At 33.6% G+C, this 23,729-nt stretch overlaps 1 protein-coding gene across 3 annotated transcripts in view; it reads right to left on the bottom strand.

Moving 5' to 3' along the window:
* Positions 1-23,729, bottom strand: part of ASCC3 (activating signal cointegrator 1 complex subunit 3) — a 364,162-nt gene that overhangs the window by 323,626 nt on the left and 16,807 nt on the right. For 2 of the 3 annotated variants that reach the window (XM_027057194.2, XM_015072573.3), the window contains exons 2-4: positions 21,052-21,182; positions 18,218-18,368; positions 2,957-3,516 (exon numbers count right to left, since the gene is read on the bottom strand). In XM_027057194.2, the coding sequence (XP_026912995.1) occupies positions 2,957-3,516; positions 18,218-18,368; positions 21,052-21,141 (801 nt within the window). In that variant the 5' untranslated portion in view covers positions 21,142-21,182. The remainder of the gene's footprint in view (positions 1-2,956; positions 3,517-18,217; positions 18,369-21,051; positions 21,183-23,729) is intronic. The other variant, XM_027057195.2, reaches the window with a different exon arrangement.

Genomic DNA, 23,729 nt, shown 5'->3' with positions numbered 1-23,729 from the left:
CATCAACTGATGAATGGATAAATAAGATATGGTTTATATATACAATGGAATACTACTGGGCAATGAGAAAGAATGAAATCATGCCATTTGCAGCAACATGGATGGAACTGGAAAGTATTATGCTGAGTGAAGTAAGTCAGTCAGAGAAAGGCAGATATCAAATGTTTTCATTCATGTGGATCTTGAGAAACTTGACAGAAAACCATGGGGAAGGGAAGGGGGAAAAATAGTTGCAAACAGAGAGGGAGGGAGACAAACCATAAGAGACTCTTTATTTAACAGAGAACAAATGGAGGGTTGATGGGGGGGTGGGGGAGAGGGGAAAATGGGTGATGGGCATTGAGAAGGGCACTTGTTGAGATGAACACCGGGTGTTGTATGTAAGCGATAAACCACAGGAATCTACCCTGAAAACCAAGAGCACACTTTACACACTGTTAGCCAAATTGACAATAAATTATATTAAAAAATAAAAATTGAAAAAAAAAAAAAGACTTGGCTCAAGATTAACCTTCTCTATGAATACTTTGCCTACCATACTAAGCTCTCCACACAATCTATGACTGGTTCTTTTATCCCCCCATTTTCTCTCTATATACAGTTGGCCTGTTAACAATACGGGTTTGAATTGTGTGGGTTCACTTATACATGGGCTTTTTTCTCAATTAATACATTACTGTAAATGTATTTTCTCTTCCTTATGATTTTCTTAATAACATTCTCTTTTCTCTAGCTTACTTCATCACAAGAATATAGTATATAATACATATACAGAATATGTTATTAATTGACTTTTTGTGTTATCAGTAATGCTTCCAGTCAACAGTAGGCTATTAATAGTTAAGTTTGCTGGGGGGAGGGGAAATCAAAAGTTACAGTGGACCTTTGTGCAGCGGGTCAGTGCCCCTAATACCTTGTGTTGCTCAAGGGTCAGCTGTAGTATCCCAATACCTGTGGTATTTGAGTACACTTACTTAATAATATGTCTCCTCCTACTGAACAATTAATTTCCTGAGAATAGGTGGCTATCTTAATTCATCATTTTATGTCCAATAACTAGCACTGTACTTCATATATGGTAAGCATACAAGTATATGAATGGATAGATGCATGAATTCAGTATGACCTTGTAATGAGGTAGACTATGAAAAAAAATCTTAAGAACTAAAAACATTCTCCCTCCAACAATCAGATTCAATTACTATTTAAAAACTGTGGCAAGGAAATAAGAAATAACAAACTTCACTGTAGATATTCAGAAGTGAAAAGAATAGTTTTTTTTTCTTTTTGGCTAACTCAAAAATAAAATTGGTTATACATTTATAATCTTTGGTTTACTATAATCATAATAAGAAAACTTCTATGTATTCAATTATGATAAGCAAGTATCAATAGAATTTTCTTTATAAATCACAATTTTTAAAACAATACTATTATTTTCAGAATGTTAAAAAAAATCCATTTATGAAGGTAGACCACCCCAATATAAATTAAATTGTAAAAAAGTCAAGATAAATGAGACTGATCACAGAACTAACAATACAATAACAAAACAGTAACAATAACTTATTTCCAACCTAAAGTCATAATATCATTACCATGGATTCAGTCCTCCAATATCTGTTTAGCTAAGTAATTTTCTCTGTAAAAGAAAAAATAACTAGTATTTTTTTCTGTATTCCTGACTGATACTCCATGTGATTTAAGATAATAATAACAGGGGCACCTGGGTGGCTCAGTCCGTTAAGCGTCCAAGTTTGGCTCAGGCCATGATCTCGAGCCCCGCTTTGGGCTCTGTGCTGACAGCTCAGAGGCTGGAGCCTGCTTCCGATTCTGTGTCTCCCTCTCTCTCTGCCCTTCCCCTGCTAATGGTCTGTCTCTCTGTCTCTCAATAATAAATGTTAAAAAAACATTTTTTTAAATAATAACAATAATCACAGCTACCATGTAATAAGTATTTACTAAATGCTACTCACCATTTCCCATATGATACTTCATTTAAGGTTTATAACAATTCTATTATCTTTGCATTCATAGCCCTGGGTGACAGCCCAACAATAAGACAGCCTCTGAAAATTCAATTACCTAAAGTCTTACTACCAATTTTAAGGGGGAAAGGAAGGACTACCTGATTTCAAAGCCTGTGTCCTTTGTACAACAATATGCCACTTCTCTTAATTCATTAAAAATGTTACTCACCCAATTTATCCAGTATTAAAATTGTATTGACATTTTAAATTTATAACAGGAAAGGAATATAATGCCAATATTGACAGCAAAACTCAACACCTTAAGATAAACTTTTATGTAGCTGTAATTCATCATTTTGAGTAACATAACTAAATCATGGCATAGAAAGTAATTAAAATAACATTTTCCTTTGTGTGATATAAAAAACTTATTAAGACAGTTCTTTACTCCATAATACAAAACAGACCAATTATTTCTGGATCAGTCTGTTTTTCAAAGCTTATTCTTTCAAACATAGAAACTAGTGAAAAATATTTTTCTAAATCAGTAAGTCATTCAATATATTAAATGTCTAATATTTTGAAATTAAATTTTCATCAAAGAACTCTTAGAAATCTAAAACAATATACAAACATTAACCTTTATTAGTAGAGTAGCCATACGACTTATTATTTAAACCTATACACTTTTTGAAGAAGGGGCCCTACTGGTTATTATAATGGGACAACAGATTTAACCAGGACTGTCCCAATAACCAGGACAAGAGGACACCTTAACACCTTGTCCTCGGAGTCTTCTGCTATTCATCACACTCACAGTCCTCCTATAACTACTAAGTGGAAAGACACGCATACCTACTATATAAGCCATTTGGCTACGTATTTATAGCAGCACAATATTAAACCATCTTTGCTAACTATCCATGTTTTAAAAGGCTACTAAAGTAATTCACATTAATATAAAACTCTAATAACTTCAACTATACCTCATTCTGAAGTTCATCACCACTTTTAACAGAAGCAAGCATATCATATAAGGTACAGCAAAGATCTTCTATTCTTGTTGCTTCAGCCATTTCATTTAAAGTTGCATTTAAGTACTTCTCAACTTCACACCACAAAAAGGAGTCATTTGTTTTTTCCACAGGCTTGAGCTCTGGTGTAGACTGCTCCTGAAAATGTTCATTCAGAAACTTCTTATAATCAAGGCTTATAGTTTTCTGGGGTTCACCATTTATTGGCAGTTCGTCAAAGTGGTCCAAATCATGCATGTCAAATGAAAATGCTAAATTTTTACCAAATAAAACTCTATCACCATATTCTTCTTCTGTCATGTGGATAAGAGCAGTAAGATTGTCTTGACGAAAATGAGAAATAATTCGATTAGTAGCATTACAAGCTGCAGTGGCAGATGATGATGGAAAAGGACCAAACATCTGTTTGATAGCCTTTGTCTCCTTGTGACCGACAGAGTCCTTCAAGTGAAATGTCTTGAAGAGAAATGCAGCCGCACTTTCAATTGCTTCTTTACCATTATCTATTCCAACTATTCGAAAATGAAAGAAACAGTATTAGCTCAAATGAATCACAGTTCAAGTTACTGTCTTCAAAAAAACTACTACCAATATTTTTCTGGGTACTTCCAACAGTGAAAGTATACTGATAAAGATAACCAATTTAGGAGCAGAAAAATCCCTGTAAGTCTATTCCCAAATTCCCAAAGAAAAATATTAGGTCAATAAATCATTATCAGTAATCATTCTCCATCTAAAAAGGAGAAACCCGCTAGTAACAACTCTTTACCTCTTTCTGAAAACAACTTGAGGTGTTACGTAAAAACTTACTTAAAAGTGATTTTTTTGAACAGTTTTCATGGGTTAAATAATAGGTTTAAAATACATCTGAATTATAGACTTTTGGAGCTAGAACAAAACGTCAGGAGATCTATATAACTCCTTTCCGATTTGTACTGTGAATCTCAGATGGCAAGAAATAGATTTATATAGTTTTCACTCAAAAACATTTAATAATATCAAGGATGGACATAATAGAATCTTTTCAAATAAACTTAGCCAATATTACAAAACATTTTTTAAAAATCCATTGTTTAAAGGCCAGAAGTAAATTCCTTACCAAAGTCAGAGTAAGTAAAGGAGCTGCCACTATTTCTTTAAAGCATAAATTTCTCATCACTGATTTTCCCAAATAAAGGAAGGAAAGAACCTATATCTGTGTCATAGAATTCAAAGAATAGCCTGAGAGCAGAAAAAAATAATTTTAATCTTCAGAAGACCTCAAAGTCAGTGTGTCTGAGTTTAAGGAATAAAGTTAGTAATGTAATACTAGTATCTTCCTGAAAACATTGCTATAATCATTATTGATCACAAATCTTAAGCAGTCTAGTACAGCTTGATATTCAATCCAAACTTCTACACTTTGTTTTCAAGTCACCCCAGGAGCTGACTCCATCCTTTTTTCCCATCCTCACTCGCCATTATTCATTTCCAACTTCAGAATTTCTTAACATCCAAAAACCAGGTCCTGTCCTATTCTATGCCTGTCTCCACACCTTTATGTAACCTTCCCCAAGGCCTCTAATTGTTGGAATTTTACCCATGTTTCAGAATCCAGCTTAACTGCCTCTTTCAAGGTGAGCATGAATATTGATACAGTGTTGTACTCTGTCACTGCTCATACCCCAAAACAGGTGTCTCAATACAAATTTATTGAATTAACCTAAACCCAGGCCTCAGTGATATCAGGCTAGTGTTTTTACACTATACCACACTGCCTCAGTAATTTATCTGATGCTTACACAGGTGTGTGGAAGACTAATAATTTAGAAGTGAAAGTAATTTTACAATGGCTATTATTTCTGATTTCTTCAACTATAAAGTCTACTTGTATGATTATAAAGAATTTACAAAACAGTATGGGACATATAATTAATCTTTTATTATTTAGGAAAATACATGACTAAAAACTTCTATAAATTAAATAATGCTTAAAATTAATTAATTGAATAACATTTATCTACATTTTACTTAGTCTATACATGATGCTTAGAGAACTCGGGTTTTGAATCATTTAGGAATTGTGATAATTCTACAAATAATTCAACAGGGCTGGGACTACTGAAGTCTGAATAAAAATGAACTCTCATTTTCAAACTCACTTTATATCTAACATGTAAACATGTATTCTTTTGTAAAAATATTTTGCACCTTGGGATTTTTCTTAAACTTACTAAGAACTTTTCCATTAAATTATCTCAATTTTTCCTAACAAAATTAGCTTCATCTCACAGATGCTAAAATGGAGACCCAGAGATAAATAATTTGGGAGAGATCAAACAGGTATTTACTTATTAAAGAAGATTCAGAGCAGTCTTGTAACTCCTAAACAAAGTTCTTCTACTACACCACAATGACTCCCTATAAAGTCCCAGAAAGTAGATTTATCCCTAAGTCTCCTTTACTAAATAAACGATAAATCACTTTAGGAAATAAATAAATGAGAGAATAGTCTTAATTTCTTACCAAAAATGGAATTAATTTATATACCATTATTACATCTCTGGTTAAAGTATGCTACAGGCATATACTGCATTCGTTAAATATAATGCAGTGGATCCATACATCTTACCAGAAAATAATCTTCATGGTATCAGAGAAAAGATAAGTTATGAGTCCACATTTGAAGAAAAAGAAAATAACTACAGGCTCTTAGAAATAAAGATCGAAAACATTTTTTCAGGGTTTCAAATTTTTAAATGAGCATTGGTAATATCTATTTCCCCAAAACAGTCTTTAAAATATCTTTTTAATGTTTATTTATTTTTGAGAGAGAGTGCGAGCAGGGGAAGTGCAGAGAGAGAGGGAGACACAGAATCCAAAGCAAGCTCCATGCTCTGAGCTGTCAGCACATAGCCTGACACCAGGCTCGAACATGATCACGGACCAGGAGATCACAACCTGAACAGAAGTCAGACGCCCAACTGAGCCACCCAGGCGCCCCTCTCTAAGTTAGATAATGTTGCTTCATAAACGTTAATACCCTTGCCTAACTATTCACTCTCCTGTACAACCTACTCCAGTGTATCTTTGAGTAAGACACATGTTCGCACCACCAAGCGGTTTCTAAAGCGAACCAGCACCGCGATATTCAGGAGTCTGGGAGTTTGTTTTGGAGAAACATTAGCAAACACCATTTATGGCTACTGTTGGCTTTCCAACGAAGAGAGTACTGCATTTTGAAAACGATGGACTTCTCTGGGGCACTAAAACACACAAGGCCAACTTTTCGCCCCACTGCCTTGCAGCAACCGCGCACGCGTGTTTTCCGTGCCCAGAGACGCGACACGACTTCCATCGCATACAGTCCGCACGTGATGACGTAGTCATCATAGGACGATGGCCGTTGGCCGACCACCCCGATGAGAAGGTAGCTCAGGATTGGAGGAGAGAACTGTGGCCTCACGCTGGCAGCAACAAAGGAGCCACAATAGTTAACTAACACTTGCCCACCCATGAAGCCAGCACTCAGATCTTTTGGTGACTAAACTACATGAAAGGTATTTGAAAAACATGGAGAAAACATAGAAAACATCTGAAGAAAGTGAATGCAGCTGGATATCTGGCCTGTCACTGGTCTGGCAGGCCCCACCACCCCTCAATAGAAATGGCGTTAGAAGGGAAACGGACAGGAAACCTAAGCGCTTCTCCATCAACTAGCTGAACCAGTGCACAAATAACTGCGCCACATGGAGAGACCTCAGAAAACATGTGTGGTGCGCTTCTGGAGTGTAAACTTGTAAAAAGTAGTCCTTTTCTTACACCGTACTGAAAATTAAATTTGTTCACAAATAACCTCTTTATTTTTATGTACAGCGTAGTACTCATATTTTATGTACAATGTAAAACTGATAAACTTTTAAATGATTTCGTAGGCTAAAACTCTTGAACAGTTAACATTAGCTCCCAAATCTTCAAGTCTTTTCTGTTTTACACCACTGCCTGTCCTAATCTTTCTAGGCGGATGTTAATAAGTTTAGTTGTGTCAAGATAAAATATCAGTAAAGAATAAGATATACACTAAATAATCAACTCTCAAAGGCTTGAATGAAACTTAGTATCTCCAGACCTTTAAGAAAGCTAGTCGAGATACTCAACCATTTGAGTATCAAATGTTCTATCATAAAACACTAAACAAGATAGACTGTAAACCAGAAAACTGGCTCTATCACCTGGCACTTCAACTGCAACACATTTAAAGAGATATGATGCTTAGAGGGTTATTAGAATACTCTATATTAGTAATAAATACTTGCCCTTCCTACTTCAGTTACATTGAGAGAAAATAAGATGTGAAATGTACAATAAACTGTAAAGATATAACTGGTAACTGATTAACAAAACAAATTTTTAAAATCAGAGTTGAGTGATGACTATAATCATAAGTCATTCTCAATACAAAATTTACTTCTAATACTAAATACTTTTAATACTGAGAATTACAGGGTTGTAAATTATAATTTTTAACAAATAACCTACACCACAGTAGCTGGGAAATTCCTAAATCAGAATAAGAAATTTTTAAATTGAAAATTGAATAAAAATATCCATCAACTGCTTGCATTTCCATTTACAAGTTAACAAATGAGTTCCTTGATCAGTTAAATCTTCAATGTTTAGCAGAAAATATTTTATAAATGTTTATATTTTAATATTGAAATGTTCAAAACAAATTTACTTTTTCATGTTATACAAAACTTTAAGTGTTCATTTTACTGAACACTTGATCTGCACTTGTAAATACCATAATATTATAACCCAACATCAGTGTTACCTTAAGTTCATTCCATTTGTTATTATCAGCAACATAGCCCAGCTACTATAAACATGTTATATTTGCATGGAGATTAGCTAACTGATTTTTTAACTGGTAATTATGATAATTTTTTACAAATATGTAAAATATTTGTGCTACAAACTTTCCTAGGATAGCATCACATATAAAAAGGTACAAAAATAAGGATTCAACTTAATCATATACTATTACATTCCCCAATCACATCTCTCCCTTTACATATTCCCTTCCAGTCTCTGTTGGTGTGCTTTTTAACAAGCACAGTATCTAAAATTGTCTAAAATGAATCTTGCAAGTATTTTCCTCATTTTACAGAGAAACTCAGATACATGAGATTAAATAACATACTAAGACTATAAGAGCAGGATCATTTGTTTTTGCATTATACCATTTTTCAAATTACCAAATTATCAAACAAATTTATAATAAATACAGATAACCATTTACCATATGCTTTTGGGGGAATAAATGGAACAATTTATGTGAGACAAATTTAAAATTGCCTAAGTAATACAATTTAATATAATGAATTTCATTTAAGAGTGTAACCACATCAAAGCACCTACAACAAAACCTCACATTAAGTAGGCACAGTATTCAAGAAATGTTCAATAACTTGAAGGACTTGCTTAAATGTTAAGATTAGTCTACACTTATATAGAAATCATTGCCTTCAGGGTGAGCAAATAAAGGAAAACAGAGAAACATACTTGGTAGAGAAAAAGAATACAAGAGACTAAAAATAGTCCAATGCACTTCCCCATGTTTTAAAGTCAGCCATTTAATTTTGTGTTATTAATTACAAAATGTGAATACTTATCTTACAGTGTAGACTTCAAGTCAGCATCCAGCCACTATATTATCATTTCTAGTACTATAAAATCCTGCATCAAATTACAACTTGACTTCCCAAGCAACCAGGTAACATCAAAATCTCAAGTTCATATAAAATTGTCAATTTCATTTATAATAGTGAAACCATCATTTTGAGCATCACTAAGGAAATAAACTGTACCTTTGAGCAAATCACATACCTCCCTGAGATCTAACTGGCATTTTAAACTTTAACATCCAAGAGAAAAAATTAAAAAACAAAACAAACAAAAAACAGGTGCTGTAAAGTTTTTCTTCAGTTCTGTACCCATTTATCAGATGCTTAGTAATATATTTGACAATACTATAAAGAAAATCAACTGTACCTTAAAAATGCCTCTATTAAGGAATGCAGTATAAATTACTTACAAATAATAATTTGTAAATAAAGAATATACTGATAAACTTCATAAACTGTAAAAATTTGATCCTATTTCCAACTCTTGCCATTGCTACAATGTCCATTCAATTTATAGTTGTTCTGCCATATTCTCAAGTAATCTGAGCTTCCTGTTTATACAGTTGATACATTTGCAAAGTCATCTATGATGTCATTAAGTTATTCAGCTCTTCCATTTTGTAATTTCTGTGGCGAAACAGACATAAATATAACAACTCTGACCTGAACATCTACAACAAAATCTAAATCTGCCCCAACTGCCCTTCTCCATGAATCCCTTCCTGACTTACCCAAGCACTGTTCCTGCACTTTCTGTAACACCACATCACTGGGCACACACATCTGTCATAACATTTAACTACAAAGAACAACTATTTGTTTACCAATAGCTACTGGTACATGTAGGTTATAATAAAATTATTCACTGACAGATGTTTACCAAGCTTTACTTTAGACACTTTGCAGTCTTGCTTCACATCACAACTACACAAAAATAAGAATTACCATCACTGTTACAGACGAGGAAATAGGATTAGTAGTATTAATTAGCCACTCACCAACAAAGGAAAGAACCGAATTTGTACATCTATTAACTCATAACTTCAAACCATCCTAAACTATAGGAAAATAATATTATGAAAACAAAACAAAAAATACTGAATCAAAATAGTTGTAAATATTCTAAACAACATTTTAACTGGATCTATCCACATATCTAAAAAAAAAAAAAAAAAGAACTACAGGCAAGTAGTATTCAGAAATGCAAAGGTTGATCAATTATCAGAAAATCTAACAACATATTACTCTACTCTCAAAAAATTAAAGATGTCTAGTGCACAGATGTGATGGCTAGATGTGGAGCACGTGGTGAACAAAAGGCAACAAACATGAAGAAAAGGCAAGCTATTAGCAGTCTTGGGCTCTACTATTACCAAGTTGCTGAATCCTACAGAGGGAGTTTGTGAGATAAAACATAAACCCACTTGGTCTGTTACCACAGTAGGCTTTGATATCTGAGCTGAATATATTCCTAATACATATTTATGAATGTATAAATATGTAATAAAAATAGGCATGAGAATAATAAATACAAATTTATTATATTTGTGATACTGGTTACCAAAGGTTGAGCAGTATTCACAACGAGTTCTGACCACATCCTTTTTATTTCTTAAAACAGAAAAACTGAAGACAGCCAAGTGTTAAGCTAAGTCGTGAATACACAGGTATTTATTATGTTTTTATTTTTATCAGTCTGAAATATTTCAAGAAAAATGATAAGATAAAAGCCATATTTTTATTGAATAAAACAAGAACATATACAGTACACATACAGCTCAAAGAATTATCACAAAATGAATGTACCTATGTAATTTGGAAAACTACTTCCAGAAAGAGATAATCAGCTCCCCAGAAACTTCGAAGTCCACCCCCAGTCATTACCTGCTTCCTCAAAAGTAGCCACTATCCTGACTTATGAAACAGAGATTAATCGGGCCTAGTTTTCTCAACTTCATATAAACACAATTATCATCCTGTCCTTTTGTGTTTGGCTGCTTCCACTCAACACTGTAAGATTCATTTACAATGTTACATGTACCATTCTAGTTCCTTATTGGTATAAGGTAGTCTACATATCATAATTTATCTATGTCCCACTATTTAACAGTGAACTGGGTTGTTTCCACTTTAAAGCTATTATAAATAATGTTGCCATAAATGTACTGGTCTTTTGTATATATGTGCAGGAACTGTTACTGGATATACTGGATATATGTATATTACTGGATGATATATATAGCAAAACTTAAGATTTCACTTGTCCAACAACAGCAGATATTGTTATTCAAAGCAGCCATACCAATTTAAACTCTACCCAGCAATGCATGCAAATTCTTATTTCACATTCTTGAACCTGACCAACAATTGGTATGTATGTTGTTCTTTTAAATTTTAACCATTCTTATCAGTGCACATGTTAGTGGCATCTCTCTGATTACCAATAAGGTTGGACACTTTTTTATGTTTACTAGCCATTCAATTATCTTCTACATCTGCAAAGCGCTTGTTCAAGGCTCCTGCTCCTTTTTATATAGGAGTACCTTTTCTTATTAATTTGTATAAGTTCATAATTAATGTAGATACAAACTCTCTTTGGGGTCATATATATTGAAGCTATATTCTCCTACTCTGTGACTTGCCTTTTTACTTTCAAAGAATAAAAAAAAAAGTTTTAATGTAATTCAATTTACCAGTCATTCCCTTTAGGAAGGCTTTCTGTTTACTACTTAATATAATTTTCCATAAAGATCATGAAGATATTCTTCATCTTTAGAAGATTTATTGTTTTGAGCCTCATGTTTTATTTTATAAGCTGCTTAGAATTATCTGTACAGGTATAATTTTTTCATATGCATATACAGTTGACCCAGCACCATGTACTGAAAAAACAACCATGCTTCACTACTTAATGGTGTTCATGGTAAAGAAAGAGCCCTATATCTGTGGGTCAGTTTCTGGACTCTATTCCATCGCACTGGTCTATTTGCCTATCCTTAGACCAACATCTGTCTAGTTTACTAATCTTTATAATAAGTCCATTCCCTCTATTTTTCAAGGTTGACTTGGCCGCTTTTTGCCTCTGAATTTCCATATAATTTTCAGATTATCTTGTCAATTTCCACATACATATGCACATCCTCAAACACAAACCTGCAGAGATTTTGATTAGGATTGCACTGAATCTGGAGGTCATTTGAGTAAAAATGGTATCTTTATAATAATGAGTATTCCAATCCTTTGTATATTATTCCATTTATTTAGGTCTTCTTTAATTTCTCTCAATATTTCAGTTTCCCATGAGGAAATCTTGCACATCTTTTGTTAAATTTACTTCTAGATATTTGATGACTTTTAATGTTTTTGTAAATGGCATTTTAAAAAATTTGCTGCTAGTAAGAAGAAATAAAATTGATTTTTATATTGACCTTGCTAATAAATTCATTTTCTAAAGATAGAATTATGTGAATAATGGCAGTTTTTAATCAATCTTTATACTCTTTCTTGCCTTATTAGCAAGGACCTTCAGTACAATGAGAAAAACAAATGGTGACTGGCATTGTTATTTCATTTCCTGTTTTAAGGGAGCAGCTTTTTTAACAATGCATCATTGCATAAGATGTTTGATCTAGGCTTTTTAAATGTATATTATTTATCAAGTTAAAGTTCTATTCCTAGTTGCTAAGAATTCTTATAATTGCATTTTAGATATTAAAAAGTTTTTCTTCATCTACTAAATAATGTGATTTTTAAACCTTTATTACATGAATCACACATGTCACTATTTATTAATCCATTAAGTAATATTTTGTGCACTCATGTGCATTCGTGTTCTCTCTCACACACACATTTCATATGTATTTTTTTTTATTGATCCATTTGCCAGTACAGAGCAGTCTACATGACATTTCACTATAAACATTGCAGTATGCATCTCCTGAGATTTAGGATATCCTGACTCACCTCAGATCTAATCTCACCTAATGATATCCAGACTACATATTCAAATTTCTACAATGGTCCCCAAAATGTCTTTATTACTTTTTTTCTGACTCAGGATTCAATCAATGACAGTACATTACATTTAATTATTATATGCCTGTAACCTTCTTTAATCTACAATAATAACCTCATGTCTCTTTAAATGACATTATATGACACTCTCCAGTCAAGCTATCAAGGCATACAAATTTCTTTATATGCAGGTTTTTAATTACAGATTCAATTTCTTTAAGTCAAATATTCAGATTTTCTATTTTCTCTTTTGGCCATTTTAATCATCTTTGTCATCTTAGTCCTTTAAATCTGTCAAAAGTTCTTCTCATCTTCTCATTCTCCTCTTCTCCATCCAGCTTCCTCTTCTGGAATGGACAGTCACCTCTAGGAAAAAGTGGCCCAAATGCCAGGATCACATTTTCTGAGTTTATGTCTGCTTCCAGATCTTGATCCCATTCTTCTTGCTTTGGTAGACTCTGATGTAGTTAAACAAATTTTATATTTTACAGTTTTTCTAATATTTTCAGCAGAGAGCTGTTCCCAATTATCCTGTTAGCCAGTTTATGGGACATGGAGCTCCAAACTTTTTTGAAATTTGCAATTTTCAAGATAGCTACTTTTCATAAATACTCCTGAAAAATCTCCTGCCACATCCAATACACAACAGCCCTTTATTATTCTAAATGCAAAGCCTTAGTTATATAGACAGAATATCTAGACATTGCTAACATCTAATGTCTGCTGAGACCCCCCCCTTTCCAGTCACTGCCTTATAAACTGCTTTCTACCCTCAGTTTTGATTCCTCACTTCTTTATAGTAAAATCTTATTTCTTTTACAACACAAAAAATGTAATGGATTACCAATTTCCCTAAACCACACTTTGCAAGTCGCTCCTGTCCAACATACATTTTGATTCATACTTTTCTTAAAGACAAAGTTATTAACGATAAAAACATCAAAACCCAAATAAAGCAGGGATTATAAATCAGAGAAGTCAAAACAAACAGGTCTATGGTGAAACAATGTGAATACTGAAAAAAACTAGTTCAGTTCTGGCTGAGTCCTAATCTGTATTCAGAACAGAGTAAAAGCATTAGATCATTCTGTTCTTGCTCTGGGAGAGATTAAGTTACATAGCTGAGTAGGGAAGTGATGGGTCTTTCTAATTACCTTCCCTACATTCTTGACCCCTAATTCTAGTTTCTCTAACTACACTGTGGAAGGCTTATAAGCCTCCTGGAATGAGAATTTAAAACTCTAAGTAACAGATACACATGCCTAATACATGATGCATTTTATCCATTGACACTCTCAATCCTGACCTCTTTATTTTAAAAAATGTTTGTACTTAGAGCACATAAAATATATTGACAAAAGTTTCACCACCAACAGAACATAGGTTAATATGACTATGCTTATCCTTCAAAATCCATGGAGGAGATCGCTATGTCTACAATGAGTACTTAAATTAAGGTTAAGGGCCATAATTTATAATGTTTTCTCTCTAAAGCTAAGTTTATCATTAAAATAATATTGAAGGGAGAATAAAATTGTAAAATGGTATGGGAATATATTAAATGTAAATCTGAGAGAAAAAAATACTTCAAAATAACAGAAAAAAAAAAAAAGCTGCTGCTACTGGTAAGACACTGTCCATTGTCAAGAGCAGAAGTACTAAAGACCACAAAGTACTATTAGTTGAATTCTCAATACTTCTCTTATTTATTGATCATCATCTGTATGCATCCATTCCACCATAGTAGGTGCTAGTATTCCATACTATAAAAAAGTATGGAATAGATGATAGTCTAATGGAACACTATCTACTAAGATTAGAAAGGATAACAGAGGACATGAATGAAACCTAAGCCATTTCGTAGGAGATGAGGAACATCTGACCAGGTGAACACAAGGGGAAAGTTATTTTAACATATAAAAGACAGAAAAAAACAGTAAGCACTGTTCAGGAACTTAAGTCAACATTGCATATGTTAGTAGTAAAGGTTACATTTGGTAGAAAGGCAAGGAAATGAATGAAAAGGCAAATTGTTTCAATTCATAAAGAAACTTTTATTATTTCCATTCAAATGAATTTGGTCTAAAGAGTAATATGAAAATAAAAAATGAGCATTGCTTTTTACAAAGATAAGTGTAGTAAGAGTAAAGAAGTTGAGTAAGAAAGGAAAGCTGAGGCAATAGGCTTCTGCAGTAAATTAGACAAGAGATGACAAAAGCCTAAACTAAAGCAATGATAAACAATGTAGAAAGAGTGCATTTAAGAATAGCTGAGGGAATCTACCCCTGAAATCATTGTTGCGCTATATGCTAACTTGAATGTAAATTTTTAAAAATTTTTAAAAATTAAAATTAAAAAAACATGTAAAATACCATATTAAAAAAAAAGAATAGCTGAAAAGTTGGCTTAACAGTACATGACCTCTGACTACAAGAAAAGGAAAGAATCTAGTTATTTCCATCATGTTTCTACTTCAGGGTCTAGTCTATCTTCACCATGACTCAACCATGGGATTCAGTTAACCTTCACAGGTCTAGCACTTTACATACAAAATAAAGAGACTGGACCAGATGTTCTCTGATGTTCCTTACCAGCTTAAAATACCCATTACAATGACTAGTTGATATCATAGTCTTAAACAAGTGCCTTATACTATTATGTTCAATTGAAATAGGAGTGATTATTTTTTCTTTATTCTTTTGCTCTATTGAATACAATTATACCAAATTACCTGTGTTAAAAAGCAATATAAAAAAATCACAAAAACATTTTCCCATGAGACTAATCTTTTCAAAGTTGCTAATGTTAATTAGGCTTCCAGTATCAGCAGTATTTTTATTCAGAAAGAGTGGCTGACTACAAGTCACCTATTAGTTTCGCTAAAGCTAATACTTATTCAACTTGAACATAGCATTTAAAAGTAGACACAACAGAGCATTTGCCTAAATCCAACCCTAAGGTTTTCTCTGTCATGAAAATATTCTTTTGAGATACTGTATCTCAAAATAATCAATTCCTTAAACACATCAATCAATAGATTAGTCCCTGAGTATGTATCAGAAAGTTTTGCTAACAGGTAAAACTCCTAGGATTACATTTAATGACTGATATGTAAAACAATGATTTTTGACTTGTCAGAGATACTCAGGGAAGAAATCTAAAGGGAAAGCTATTTTTAAAAGATCTTAATTTCCAGGGTGCCGGGGTGGCTCAGTATGCTGATTTCGGTTCAGGTCAAGGTCATGGGATAGAGCCCCATGTTGGGCTCTGTGCTGAGCATGGAACCTGCTTAAAATTCATTCATTCATTCATTCATTCATTCATTCTTTCTTTCTTTCTCTCTCTCTCTCTCCCCCTCCCTCCCTCCCTCTATCCCTCTCCCCTGCCCACACTCTCTAAAATAAATTAATTAAATAAATCTTTTAAAAAACATCTTACTTTCCACATTATTTAAATAAATAATTTAGCCATGGTACTGGATAAACTCAATATTTTACCTGTTTTTGCTGAGTGTTTTGAGTCATTTTTTCAAAAATGTTTTTGTAAGTTTTATTTATTTAGAGAGAGAGGGAGGGAGGGAGAGCATGCACAAGTGGAGGAGGGGCAGAGAGGAGAGACAGAATCCCAAGCAGACTCTGTGCTGATGGCCATCAACAGAGTCCAATGAAGGGCTCAAAGTCACAAACTGTGAGATCATGACCTGAGCCAAGATCAAGAGTTGGATGCTTAACTGACTGTGGCACCCAGACACCCCAGTATTTTGAGTCATTTTTACAACTAAACCAAAGAAGAGGAAAGACACTCTTCTACAGTTTTTGAAAAGTTCTTTAGTCAGACCACCCCCTCTCCACAATGGCCCTAACATCTCAGAAATGAAAATATCCTAAAATAGGAAGTCCCAAAGGGTTAAGACCCTGGTCAAGTTGATCTAGGTAAACTGAAGACTGCATTTTTGCCTCAATTTTCCAATGAATTTTAACTACCTCTTTATTTTTAAAATATAAAGTGTGATTCTATGCCAAATGCTATCACAAATCTCATCAAAGTATGCTTTATTTCCCCTAGGCTTAAACAACAACAACAAAAAAATCCTTTACTTATTAAAGCCCTTGAACTTCAGAAGATAATCTAACTATAAAAATATACATGACATTCATTTTGTACATTCACAACTTAAAACAATGACGTTAAATTTTGTTATATTACAAACCAATGACAAATAATACATCAAAGTGTGCTATCTATGAAGAACAAATTTTAAAATTTGATGATCATAAATAAGTCAAGTATATGAGATCTAACAGAAACACCCTCCCCAAAGTTGGTGTAGGCCAGAAAACTGCCAACCAGCATATGATAAAGAATCTAAATTTTCCTCTACCAAAAAACCATCTATGAAAACCTCTTCATTTATTTATCAAGTGAATTTTAAGACCCTGAAACACAAAGCATTATTCTAAGCACCAAGGATGAAGTGTTGAACAAGAAAAGTAAGATCCTATTCTTATGAAACTTACATCCTAGTAGCAAAACACAGGCAATAAACAAACAAGGAACATATCAGATAATGATAAATGTTATGGAGAAAATGTTACTGAGGTTATATGATAAAGAGTGACTGAGTAACAACTTGAGATTGGATGGTCAGCTAGGGCCTCATTAAAGACATAAGTTTTTAGTGGAGTTCAAAATAACAAGAAAAGATCTAACCACTCTAAGACTAGGCTAAAAGAACATTCTCAACACAGGGAATAACACGTATAAAGACAGTAAAACAGGCACCAACTTGGACTGAAGAAGTGAGAAAAGGCCAGTGTCTAATGAAGCATAATTAGCGAGGACAAGGATGACTCAAGGTCAGAGAGAAAGGTGGAGGCCAGATCTCACAGGGCCAGAGTATCAGCATGAACTTTCTGGGTACAAACCTAAATTTAGAACTACAGTAGAGTTAACTATGCTTTTTAATTATCAGAGTCTAGAATGAGAGGATGAATTCCAATGAACAAACTCAGATGTTTTAACAAAGAATCATTTGTTTACTTTTTTTAACCTTGGAAAAGTAACCTATATTAATATATAGTATTAAAATCTCTAATTATAATTTCCTTCAAATACAATCAATTGATGAGAATATTAGTGTACAACAGGAATAGAAGCAAAGTTTAGCTTCAGTGCTGCCCCTCCTATGTGTTGATGGGCATCTATAAGAAATTGAGCTACATGGTTTTTAAGGTTCTTTCAAGCTACGTTAAAATTTTCATTTACCCTCTCCTTACCTGAAACATAATTGTGGTTTTCAAACTCTAAATTCCTATGAACCTGTCATGTTTGATTGTACACTAATTACTAATTTAATTCTGCTTCTACGACTCTATCCCAAGCTCTGAGATATATAAGAGTATCTTTCATAATTATAAATACTTGTCTGGAAACTTTAGCCTTTCGCCATATGGCATACAGTTTAAAAGGAACCTATTTTTGAACCTTACTGGTTCTATAAAACAAAATGAAACGAAACAAAACAAAACTATACCTATTTGTTTTGCAGCCTGCAATACATCTTTTAAGTCTTCATTTACACTTTGCATTTCACTCTTCTCCAGTTTTTCATTCAAAAATTTTACTATCTTCTTCCATGTAACATCCAAGTCTACAATTTGTTCATGAAGTTTAGACCGCTTCACCTGAAACAGCATAATACAGAGACACTGGTCAAAGGTTTCCTTAAAGCCATCACTTATTGCATATATTTTGCATTATATTATACAACCTGGCACTACCAAGAATTCAAAATTGGTTTTTAACTAAGCTCTGAGAAGGAGCTTTATTTAAATGTGATTTTTTAAAAAAATCACATTTTAAAAGGTATGTTTTTTAAATATCACATTTTAAAAGATATGTTTAATAAAAATTTATTTTTTATAGTTTTAATCACATGAATATTCATTATGTAATTATTTTTATACAGCAAAGTAAACAAAGCAAAAAAGCCCAACATCCAGGGGAACCTGGCCGCCTCAGTCAAAAGCGCATCGACTCCTGATCTGAGAGTCATGAGTTCAAGCCCCACATTGGGCTTGGAGACTACTTTGGAGGGGGGAAAAAAAAAGATGAAAAAGTCCGATATTCAGATAATAACATTTGGTAATATCCCACATGCCTCTTTTCCATTTTTCTGCTTGTTTTTACCACAGCTTGGACCATATTGCACATAACTAGATTCCAAATGTGGGTTTACTATATTCAAATTAGTACTGTTTTCCTAAGTATGATCCTAAAACAGTTGCGCATCCAGAAGATTCTTTTTTTTAATAATTTTTTTTTAAGTCTATTCATTTATTTATTTGGAGAGAGTGCATGTCAGTGGGGGAGGGGCAGAGAGAAAGGGAGAAAGAATTACAAGCAGGCTCCACACTGTCAGCATGGGGCCGGACATAGGGCCCAAACCCATGAACCACAAGATCATGACCTGAGCCAGAACCAAGAGCTGGACGCCCAACCGACTGACTCACCCAGGAACCCCACTGAGGAGATTCTTATCTATACATACTTTTATTCTAAAGACTATAAATCTTTCCATTCTTAAGAACTGCCATATAAAGCAATAAATTTCACTTTATACCAGTGGCCTCGACCCAAGGATTAAACCTCATGAAGACCTCTGACCAAATGAAAAAGTAGTGGGTCAGACAGAAAACTGTAATTTTCATTTTGGTTGTACTAATGATATTGCATAATTCCTTTTTACTTCCCTGCCTCAGTTTTCCAATTTAAAATGTTAATTTATGCTAATTAATCTGGGTTTAGGGGGAAGAAAATGGAGAAACATAGAAATAAGACTGGCCACAAAGGTGCCTGGCTGTTTTAGCAAGAAGAGCATGCAATTCTGATCTTAGGGTCATGAGTGTGAGCCTGACCCTGGGTGTGGAGATTATGAAAATAAATAAATAAACTTAAAAAAAAAAAAAAGGATTGGCCATAAATTGAATTAAGTTGTTTCAATGGGTCATAGGTATACAAAAGTTGATCTTATTTTTCCCTTTCTTTTGTATTGTTGGATATATCCCAAGATAAAAAGTTATATTAAAATGAGTTTCATTAGATCTGTCACTTTTTTCCCTCAGGAAAAAAAGTGTTTAAAAGACTACAAGAATAAATGAATGACATGGAATTGCATGTAGTCCTTATACATTTTCAGATTTTAAAATCTTGTTGTTATCTCTAATATAAAGTAACTTGTAAAAAGAGCCTTGATTAGGTGAGGTGAGAAAACAATAAGTTTAAGACAGTAATATTAACTAATTGTATAGACTATAGCCTTATTTTAATTGCCATAGAAATGCAAAACAGCTCCCATTGTAAAGAAGGTCAACTGTTCTCTGTAGTAAAACTGTATCACTGCTAGAGGAAAAATCTACCTAAAGACTGTTAACAAATCTTCTCTTCCTAGTATCAATCTTTAAGTGAAGGTATTAATTGTAAAACTGTCAAAGGACCATAAGCAATAAAATTCCAACCTATTAGAAAACAATGTTAATATTCTACAATACAGTCAAACAGCAAAGTGACTGTTGTTTTTGTTTAAAAAAACAAAAAAGAACAGGGGTGCCTGGGTGGTTCAGTCGGTTCAGCGTCCGACTTCGGCTCAGGTCATGATCTCAAGGTTTGTGAGTTCGAGCCCCGCATCAGGCTCTGTGCTGACAGGTCAGGGCCTGGAGCCTGCTTCGGATTCTGTGTCTCCCTCTCTCTCTGCTCCTCCCCTGCTCACACTCTGTCTAATAAATAAAGATTTAAAAAGAAAAAAACAAAAAACAAAAAAGAACAAACGTAGGGTCAGTTCCTTCATGTATATATTACATAGCTTACTTGTTCATATATACAGTTTATATACCTTCAGGACTATAAAGTCCACAACAAATTCAAGGACCAGACAGAAGTCAGTTATGAGACCAAGTACTGATTTTAAGACATTAATATTCTTATTTCCCATGTTCTGGTAAAGACATTTTTTGTCCACTTGATAAGAATTTTACCAGAGAGATCCACCATAAACTCATTCAGATTACCCAGAGGTAAATTACTGGATTAAATTATTTAAAACCAAAAGCAAAAAAAAGCAACCTGGCAGAAATTTAGCAACAAAAATTAACATAAGAACTCAATATCATAGTTCTGATTATTCTCTCTGACAATAGTCATAGGTGTTTAAGTATTCTTATAGGAAACAGCAGTATACCCATTCTCCTTCTTGGTATAACACCAAATAAGATAAAACTCACCATTTTAAGCACACCGAATTGAGAAAAAAAAATGTCAAATATCTGCTCACATTCTACATTTATTATGTTTTCCATTTAAAAAGTTTACCTTTAAGTCAGCCACTTCTTCATTATAATTATCTTGCTTGGTGACATTTGAAAAGGAGCGCAAAGCTCCTGTGAGACGAGGTAAAGCCATCTATTATTCAATCAGTGATCCATACAAGGAGAAACCTGAAACTGAAACAAAACAAGATGATATTTATCTTTTGGGAGGAGGCTGGAGGGGTAATCAAACTCAGCAAATTGACCTGTACAAGAGAAAAGAAAAATCAATTAGTTAAAAAGTAATTGCCACCAATGTTGAAAAATTCTCCTGACACTTTTTCTACTCACAAAGTTTTTTAATAACACATTCTCTATGGCTGAAGAAAGGAAAAAGAAACACAAAAACATTTGTTTGTGGGTATACTACAACATCCCTTCAAAATGAGCTCTACAGATTCCCAAGCACAGGCCTCCAATAGTGTATTACTATTGCCAGTCACACTGAGAGAGATGAAAGCACTTTCTCATCTTTTCTCCAATTGTGTTTTATGCTCACTGCTTTCATCTCCCATTATCTCTTGCTTTCAGAGTCTCACTGGCTTTTTCTCTTCTTGGAGTATCAAGCATGTTTCCTTCTAACTGCATTTGCATTAATGGTTCCCTCTGTTTGAAATGCTTTTCTGATGTTCATATAGGTGACTCCTTGACACAGACATCTTGGTTTAAAAGATACCTCCTGAGATGTGACTTTCTTCACCATTCAATCTAAGACAGAACAGCTACCCAGTTACTGTCTCTCAAAGCACAAAATTTCAATTATCCTTATAGCACTAATTAATATTTGATATTTTTTTTATTTATGTGTCTCACCCCACAGAGTAAGCTTCATGACAAAAAACAAAAAAACACAAAAACCAAACAAACAAAATAAATAAACAAACAAACAAAAAAAACCTTTATTTCAGTGATTGGTCCTAGCAAATAGAACAGTCCTGGAATATTTTTGGCATTCGATAATTATTTGGTGAATAGTAAAAGAATAAAAAATGGAGGAAAGAAGATAATGGTAACAGGGAAACTGAATAACAAGCTGGGGAAGGGGAGACCTCCCAGGAAAAGAAAGAAGTCAGATGACCTGATCTAGTCTCCTTGTTGACATGTTGACAACTAAACAACTAACCATCTGGCAAACAGACTAATAATATTTACTATGAGGGGAATCTTTATCTATGAAATACTCTTGGAGGGTTATCCTGGTTTAAGACTGCTTCTTATAACAAAACTACAATCTATAGTTTCCTAAGGCATGGCTCCTTACAGAATGTCACAAAAGCTATGTAAGTTCTCAAATAGGGATGATTTTGCCTCCCATGGGACATCTGGCAGTATCTGGTGACATTTTGAGTTCTCATAACTGGAAACTGTGGGGTACTACTGGCTTCTGGTAGGTAGAGGCCAGTGATACTGCTAAATATCCTATAATGCACAGGACAGTCTTTCCAAAACAAAGAATTACCTAGCCCAAAATGTAAAAACTACAGAGCTTATGAAATTCCATTCCAGAATCTGAAATACAGATGTTTTATAATCCAGATACTTTCCATAGTGTTGAAATGTCCCACAAACCTCAATTAAGAGATTTCATTATTTTGGGCCAAAGAACATGTGTCCAACATGGGAAGGAAAGAACCAGGGGGCCATATAGAATACTTCAGACCACACCCTGATTCTGCTTTTCTTCTTGATTGTTTATATCCTTGAAGTTATCACAAAGTTTAATACTTGGAAAAAATCTGAGTCTTCTGTCAGAATATATATAAAATAACTGACATGTTTAACAAAATAAGAGAGAATTTTTAAAACAATGAAGAATAATAAAATAAGAAACGATGAGGCAAATTTGAAAATACAACTTTTAGAAATAAAAATATATACTTGTTAATAAACAATCAATGGATGGGTTAAATAGATTAGATAAAGCGAAAGAAAAAAGTACTGACTTGGAATAAAGATCTGAAGAAACAACCCAGTATGCTATCACAAAAAGGCAAAGTAAAGATTAAGAAGGACAAAGAGGAATAAGTCCAAACATATCAGTACTCACAATAAGTATAAGTGAATTAAACTTTACACTCAAAAAATTGACAGAATTACTAAACAGCAGTCAAGTGAACATTAGAGCTACACCTGAAACACAGAACAGAGAAGGTTAGATGGAATAAGATCCTCCTATAAATAAGAAGCAAAACTAGCTGGTGGCTTTACCAAAAAATATCAAATCAGACAAAACAGATTTTAAAACAAAAGGTATTACTAACGATTAAAAGAAAAAAAAAAAACCTCTTCACATAGTAATAAAAATTATATCTAAGAAGATAAAAATTTTCAATTTGTATGCCCTGCTGAAAGAGCCTCAAAATAAATTAAAGCAAAGAGAACTCCAGGGGTGCCTGGGTGGCTCAGTCGGTTGAGCATCCAACTTCAGCTCGGGTCATGGTCTCGCAGTTCATGGATTCGAGCCCCGCGTCGGGCTCTGTGCTAACAAACAGCTCAGAGCCTGAAGCCTGCTGCAGATTCTGTATCTCTCTCTCTTTCTCTCTCTCTCCCCCTCTCCCCTGCTCATGCTCTGCCTCTCTCTGTCTCTCAAAAATAAATGTTAAAAAAATTAAAAAACAAAAAAGCAAATAGAACTCCAGAAGAAAGTGAAAAGTCCAACATCAAAGTGAAAGTGTAATAGTT

This window comes from Acinonyx jubatus, chromosome B2, assembly GCF_027475565.1.
Source record: "Acinonyx jubatus isolate Ajub_Pintada_27869175 chromosome B2, VMU_Ajub_asm_v1.0, whole genome shotgun sequence".
In the NCBI taxonomy this organism is placed as follows: Eukaryota; Metazoa; Chordata; class Mammalia; order Carnivora; family Felidae; genus Acinonyx; species Acinonyx jubatus.
Note: the sequence above shows the minus strand (reverse complement) of the source record. Positions and strands in the feature narration are given on the sequence as shown.